General features: G+C 58.1%; 1 protein-coding gene across 1 annotated transcript in view; it reads left to right on the top strand.

The window, feature by feature from the left end:
- The window catches only part of FAIM2 (Fas apoptotic inhibitory molecule 2), a gene marked incomplete at its 5' end in the record, with an annotated part of 14568 nt that overhangs the window by 5695 nt on the left and 1492 nt on the right, over positions 1–7381 (top strand). Inside the window, 6 exons of the mRNA XM_010141615.1 lie at positions 1265–1315; positions 1907–1946; positions 2443–2480; positions 3699–3786; positions 4287–4382; positions 6174–6227. Of these exons, the coding sequence (XP_010139917.1) occupies positions 1265–1315; positions 1907–1946; positions 2443–2480; positions 3699–3786; positions 4287–4382; positions 6174–6227 (367 nt within the window). The remainder of the gene's footprint in view (positions 1–1264; positions 1316–1906; positions 1947–2442; positions 2481–3698; positions 3787–4286; positions 4383–6173; positions 6228–7381) is intronic.

Raw genomic sequence — 7381 nt, 5'->3', positions numbered from 1 at the left:
AGCAGGAGCAAACGCCTCCTGGGCCAGTGGGGGGTAGCTCTGTGCTTGAGGGACAGAAGTTGTGTCTGTCCCCTCCCTGCCCAGTGAGCCAACCCTTCCCTCCATCCCAGTATCTCCAACTGCTCGTCCTGACGTGGGTCTGAGTGTCCTCTGTGCGCAGAGCCCCCATCTCTGCTCACAGTGGGTGCCCCAGGGTTCTTTCCTGCTGCTGGGGTGGTGGCCCAGGGGCGGTAGCGCCAGAGCGGAGGTGGAACAAGGGGTGCAAAGGAGATGGGCTCTGCGGCGGCTCTGGGCTCCCCACATGTTTTCTTTCCACCTGCTGAGCCGCGTCCACTCCAGCTTTCCTGGTTTCCCCGCGGGAGAGCGCTGCCCAGGTTTATCTCCAGTGCGTTTATCATGGCCTGTGGGTTTTGCCGTCATGTTCCTCTATTAGACCGAAGGTGACTGGCTATCTGCAGCCATCGGCATGCTTGGAAGCTGCTTTCCCCCCCAGGCGCTGGGTGAAAGCAGGTTCCCGCTGTGCCATAACCCATCAGTGCTGTGGAAAAACACCCGGCCCCCGTGAACTCCTGCAGCTGGGAGACCATCCCTCAGCGGCTGGATTTTTTTGCTTTGCTGAAGGGTCGAGTTATGTGAGATAAATAACTCTCCGCTGACCTGCAGATGGCTTGTGCAACAGCACAGTAGGTTTGGGTCCGCGAGCTCCACTGGCCGTAGTGGATCCTCCTGCTGTCGAGCTCTTCCTTGAGTGCTGGTGAGGTAACATGGGACCAGTCCCCTTCTCCGACACAGACCTTCCACCTGGCCTTAGGCAAGTCCCTTCTGCCAGCCCTGTGAGCCTTGGTTTAAGCGCTCTGGAAATCCCACATCCTGCTCGATCCCACCAAGCCAGGAAGGGCTGGAACTGAGGGGCAGACTCCGGCCCACTCCACGTGGGCAATTCTTGCACTGACGAGGTGTCACCAACAAATGCATCTGGGTGCTCTGCCGATGCTGGACCCGGATGCTCCCCTTGCTCTGCCCTAACGCCCTTCTGCAGGTTTTTCAGGGATGTTTGTGCTGTTCCCACCTCGGGGACTGGCAGCTCTGTGAGCGGAAAACAGCTTCAGTGAGGGGTGGTGACCGCCTGGCTTCGTCCCCAGCCCCTCACGGCATGTCAGATAGTGCAGCAGGGCACCAAGACGTGTCAGCCGGACACTGCCCTCCTGCATCCACACGCGGGGCCCGTGTTTGCCTCCCTAAACTGCTCTCTTTCTCCTTGCAGTGCTGTTTTCTTTGTAACCTACTTGATCCTCGCGTGCTGCTCCGGACCCAGGTAAAATATTTTCTTTCTGGATGCAAAACAGCCCCATGAAAAGTCGGACAGGTGTTTTCCTCCTGTTTCAGGCATGACCAGTAACGTTGCAGAGGTGGGATGGGGTCATGCCAACACAGTGATGTAGGGACTGAGTTGGCAGCTGTATTTTGAGGCCTGGTGCAACACAGTGTTAAAAGCTGAAGTCAAATTGCAGCTGGAGCTGCGGTGGTTGGAACCACGATGGTTGGAGTCGTGGTGGTTGGAACCACGATGGTTGGAATCATGGTGGTTAGAACCACAATGGTTGGTGGGAACCTCAATGGTGCAGCAAAAATGGCATCACTGTGTAGCTTCAAACCATCGTTACTGAGCACCCCAGAGGATGGTCCTCTCGGTGGAGCTCGGCACTGCGGGAATACCATGGGGCCATTTGCCCTCCCGGTCCAGGAGTGGCCCACATGTGCTCTCGTTCCCAGCGGCATGACTGTCCCCTTGCTCCAGCCCTGCCATTTGTTGCAGCCCAAGTCCCGCAACCCACTGTGGGGCGCCGCACGTCACCTCTGCACCCCGCGTCGCAGGGCTGACCAGCCTCTCTTTCTTCACTTGCAGGAGGTATTTCCCATGGAATTTGATCCTGCTGAGCATCTTTGTAAGTAGCACATCTGGACAGCATCTGCCCCGCCTCTGCGCGCAGGGGCTTCGGGCAGGAGAGATGCCTGCTCTGGATTCCTGCAGAAAGGAGGAATCTCATCCTCTAATTGCCCTGAATTTGGGCTGAGGAGCTGCAACTGGTCTAGAGTGTGATAAGCAGGAAAGAAGGGAGCCTCTGTTTAAAAAAAAAAAATACAAAAGAAATGCCTGTGAAGGCTGGTGGGTGGTGGGAGCTGGAGGAGGGTGCTGGGTGCAAGGGTGTTAGAGAGATGGAGAAGGTGGGACTGCTCTCGGGGTGGTGTCCTGCCCTCGTTTTAACCTGCCCTGTGGACATTCATCCCTGGATGATTAGAAACTATGTCAAAATTGCTTCTCTTGAGCATCTCTTGAAGAGGTTTCGCTGCCCTTATCGCTGTAATTGAAATGGTTTGTCTGCTCTGTGCCCCTCCCCGAGACCTGAATGCAGAAATAATGTGGTTCTCTTCCCCTCCCAGACGCTCTCCATGGCTTATCTCACTGGGATGCTCTCCAGGTAGGTTGAGCGTGTGGTCTCTGGGTGTCTTCGGGTCCCCTTGCTGCAAAAAACCTTGCCTGCTTCTGAAGTACATGGGCCGCCTGCGCTCGCTGGAGCTGCTCCAGCAGCCACTCAAAGCCTGACCTTCCCTTCTGAAAGTCCTTTCTGAAGCTTGTCCGGCGCCCGCCCGCTCTCTCGGGGCCTGTCCCACCAGCCACTCAAAGCCTGACCTTCCCTTCTGAAAGTCCTTTCTGAAGCTCTCCAAGACCTCTGGTGGCATCTCCTCCTCTGCCACAGCCGGGGCAGCCCAGGGGAGCTGCTGGCTGTGCTGAGTCCTGCAGGAGGGCACTGGAGAGCCGGGGACAGGGCAGTGCCGGCACGGATGGGCTGTAGGGGACTGCCAGACGCTGCTGTCACCTTTCCCTGAGAGCAGCACCCAGCAGCGGGGCTGGAGCGAGACGAGGAGGTTTTTCCAGCAGTTTCAGGGGGTTTTGTAGTCTACCCCTTTGCCTGTGCTTTTGCTGTGACGATCTGCTCACAAGACCAGCCCTGGCTCACGTGGCTCCCTGGTGACGAGGCAGACGAGCCTGTGGGTGGTGATGGATGGGCGCTGGCGACAAAGAAAGCAGCGGCTTCAGCAGCCCGGAGAAAATGCCAGCAATGTCACTCCCCAGTCAGACGGGAGGGAGCAGGGACTGGGCTTTCTTGGGGCTGCGCCCGGTGCTGTAACCAGGCTCAGCAGTGAGAGGTACAAAAACCGGGAGCTGAAGGCTGCAGCCTCTGCCTCCTTCCCCGCAGGTTTCCAAGACCCAAAGCCCTGTACGAGCACACCAGGAGCAGGAGAGCGGCTGCAGCCCCCTGATTTCTCACCGTGCTGCCATGACATTCTATTTTTATCACCTCCCAGTTCGAATCCTCACCCTTCTCCATCTGTCCATGGACAGAGAGATTTTTATAGCGAGTCCCCGTCTGAGCTGCTCATGGGTCCCCAAGAGGCACAGACATGCTCCCCTGCCCACCCCCTTTATTTGCAGCGAAGGAAAACCCACCTGGGCGCTTTTTTCAGTGGTTTCTACCCTCCCCTTTCCCCATTAAGGGGGAACACGGATAATTCCTGTGCTGGTTGTGCCTCGTGCTTTCCTTGTACCCCTCTGCTAAGCTTCTGCCTGACCTGATCCCTCCTTCCACCTGCCCTGGGGGAAGCGCTGAGAAACGGTTTTGCTGTTCATGTTGCAGCTACTACAACACCAAGTCAGTCCTCCTGTGCCTGGGGATCACGGCCCTAGTGTGTCTCTCTGTCACCATCTTCAGCTTCCAGAGCAAGGTGAGCTTGTGCCTGTCAGTCCCTCTGGGAGAGGGTCAGGGTCAGGCAGTGCCAGGCAGGGAGTGTGACGGGGCAGGTCCATGGGGCTCTGGATAGAGGAGCATCCTGAGGGATGCTGGGATGTGAAGTGAAGGTAGGACAGAGGCAGGGTGAGGGATGGGTCGGGGGTATAGATGGAGCTGGAAGATGCTGATGGACGGGGTAAGCTGGGTTTGGGGAGCATCAGGCTGCGGGGTAAAGAAGGGCCCCGGCACAACGTGAATGTTGGGCTTTGGGATTTCAGGCAGGCCATGGGTGCCCAGCTCCTTGCCGGGGCTGTGGTGAGCTCCGCGCCACAGGCGGGCGTTGGGCTGTAGGACCTGAGGTGATGCCCTTCCCGTGTGTCAGTGAGACGGGTGTGCTGCTGGAGAGGCCCTCGCTGCGGACACGTGGTTTGGGCCCCCTCGCTGCTCCTCTTCCAGCACCCTGCACTCCTGATGCAATGTTCTTTACCTCCACAGTTTGACTTCACCTCCTACCAGGGCGTCCTCTTCGTCATGCTCATGGTGCTCTTCTTCGGTGGCATCATCCTGGCTGTGATATTGCCCTACCAATACGTGAGTAACGACCTGTGATCCCCCTTCATCACCCAGTGCCACCAGTCCTGCTGCAAGGCTGGGAGCTGATTGGCCTGAAACGGGCAAACTCCCGGGCTTGGCTTGAGCCTGGTCACCAAAACCAGACAGAAACGATGAGAGAAAGGAAAGGCGAGGGCGGGTGGCTGCTGCCTGGAGGTTGTACCGTCAGATGTGGGGTGGTAGGACAGCACTGGCCTGGGGCTTGACGAAGTTTGCTTCTGTTCCTGGAGCTGCGTAGTGACCCCATGGCAAGTCATGTCACCTGCTTGTGCCTCAGTTTCCCCTCCAGTAAAACCAGCATAGTGAGCCTGAGCTCTTGTCCCAAATTCAGGGCAGGACTTGGCCTCTGGACCAGCGCTGTGGGGTGTCTGTCTGGCCAGACCTGGCTGTATTCCCACTGACACCAGGCGCCGTCCTGCAGTGGTTAAATCCTGAGCCTCAAACTTCTCAGAACTAAGCAGCTCTGGGGGGTGATTCAGCCCCTGGGGACAAGTTCTGGTGATGAGTGACCCACCACATCACTCCTCCAACTGCTGCCAGCCCCTCTCGCGTGGCGCCAGCCCCTTCCTCTGGCCTCGCTGGTCACAGCTGGCACTGGCTGCGCTCAGCTGAAATCCTGGAGCGGCTTGTGACCACACCTGGCAGAGGGCTTGGCATGGTGGTACGGAGAGCCTGGGCTCCATCCAGGAGCGTCTCATTAGGTGACTCATCATTCAGGCAGGAGCCTGACAGGGCCTGGAAGATGCTGATGAAAGAGGGAAGGTGTGTGGAGCTGGGCAGCCCCTGTCCATCACCCTGAACCCTTGCTGGGAGGAACGCTGAGGAGCGGAGGCCGGCTTTGACCTCAGCAGCCTTCGAGTGGCCTCCAAACCCTTCACATCTTACCTGGCTTCTCCGGGGACCTGAGCTGCTCTTTGAGGGCCGGACCTGCAGGAGACACTCCCGCTGGAACTAGCCCTGGAGTTGGCCTGATGATGGACAAACAGACAGGCTGGTGTTTCCAAAGCCAGGAGCTTGGATCTTGGTGGTCTTGGCTGGAGATGCCCCTCTCCCCCGAGCAGACGTAAGGGTAAAGCAGCCCGCGGTGCCACCCGTGCGATAACAGCGCTTTATCTTGCAGCTTGTCAAGATAAGCGTAGCTTGAGGCAGCCTCCTAAGGAGCTGCTCTCTGTGGGGTGGCAGGCGGGAGCTCGGGGAGGAATGAGCCACCAGACAGCGAGGGCACCTTCTCCTGGAACGCGGCAACTTCTGCTGCTGAGACACAGCGAGCGGGGGCTGAGGGTTGGGCTTAATCCAGCGGATTTCCCACTGTGACTCCAGCTGATGAACACACTGGAGTCCCTCCCCGTGAGTTAAAGCTGGGCCTGGCTCTTGGGAGTGTTCGGTGTTCCTGGCAGTGGGACCAGCCTCGTGTGGGCAAACACCTTCTAGGGCTGCTGCGAGGTGTGGTGGCAGCAGGGCGGTGCTGAGGCAGGACGGCAGCTGCGGTGAAGCAGCCCACTCAAAGACAAGCACCTGATCTAAAAGCTTATGAGCCAAATGGACACAAAAGCGACAGTGAGAAGGGAAACTGAGGCACGGTGACCTATTCTTTGCCATGAAAATGTCCGCAACAGTTCCTGTGGTGGAGCTGGAAGTGGCTCAAGTCCCTCCTCAGCTCTTAGAGCACTTTCCCTGACTCGTATCCTCCACGCGAGAGCTGAGTCCTCTTCGGGCCAAGCCCTCCCCGACCGGCTTTCTCCCAGGCGCTGACAGATTTGTCTCCTCTAGGTCCCTTGGCTCCACGCGATCTACGCTCTGCTGGGTGCCATCATCTTCACTATGGTGAGTGCTGGACACGGGGCCTGGGAACGTGCTGGCAGGGCACACAGGCCCATAAGCAAGAAGTAAATGCTTTCAGCCTTGGAGGGTGCTCGGGGAAGGGAGAAGAGCGAGTCGCAGGATAACAGCGACCTCCGGGTCCTCAAATGGCTCAGGAATACTAATTAAGGTGGTGACCTCAGCCGTGTCCCGAGGTGCTGGTGTACGTGACGGCGCTGGTGCTGTGGTTGGCAAAGCCACGCCACAGTCTGAGGTGGGACCAGCAGGACGTGCTGCTGGGATGGGGCAAAGAGGCATTATAGGAGTGGGAAAAGCGGAGCCTGGGGAGGAGACGGGGCTGCAGAAGTTGAGTTGGGGCTGACTGAGTGGGAGTGAGCCAAGGGTGGGATATGAGTTCGCCTAACAGAGTCCAGAGGGACAGGGACAGGCCAGGTTTGGGACTGGGGGGCCGCAGAAAGGTTCGCTGCTGGCAGGAGAAGCCGTGAAGCTGAGCAGCTCCTCCAAGGAAGGCTGAAAGGGCTCGATTCAGCCGTTCAGCTGCTCCCAGGCAGTCCCTCACGCCAGCCTCTTCCCAGAGCAAGTCCCGGCAGTGCCGCGCTTGCCGTTCAGGGCTGGGAGTGGTGGGGGAAGGTGCCTGCTGTTAACCCAGGGGGGTCAGGAGGGCTGCCCTGGGGTTCAAGGCGGTGCCCACTGGGTATGTCGTGAATATGGAATTGCTCAACCATCCTTTTATTAGCTATAAAAGTCATTTGGAGCTAGCCTGGATATTTCTGCTGTGATTCACGATTAAAGCCCGTTCAGTAAAAGACAAGGAGGTGAAACATCTTATAATTACCCTGTAAACCTCCACCAGGACCTCGGCTGGTGCAGTCCACTTGTGCCAGGCCTGTCCGCTCAGCCTGCCCGTGCCCGGGCAGATCAGTCGTCTTTTATTAGCTATAAAAGTCATTTGGAGCTAGCCTGGATATTTCTGCTGTGATTCACGATTAAAGCCCGTTCAGTAAAAGACAAGGAGGTGAAACATCTTATAATTACCCTGTAAACCTCCACCAGGACCTCGGCTGGTGCAGTCCACTTGTGCCAGGCCTGTCCGCTCAGCCTGCCCGTGCCCGGGCAGATCAGTCGTTCTCCGAGGCCGGGGAGGGCGGCGGTGCCGG

The sequence above is a fragment of the Buceros rhinoceros genome, unplaced genomic scaffold, assembly GCF_000710305.1.
Source record: "Buceros rhinoceros silvestris isolate BGI_N320 unplaced genomic scaffold, ASM71030v1 scaffold26128, whole genome shotgun sequence".
NCBI classification, from domain to species: domain Eukaryota; kingdom Metazoa; phylum Chordata; class Aves; order Bucerotiformes; family Bucerotidae; genus Buceros; species Buceros rhinoceros.
The sequence above is the reverse complement of the archived record's forward strand: the minus strand, read 5'-3'. Positions and strand labels throughout refer to the sequence as shown.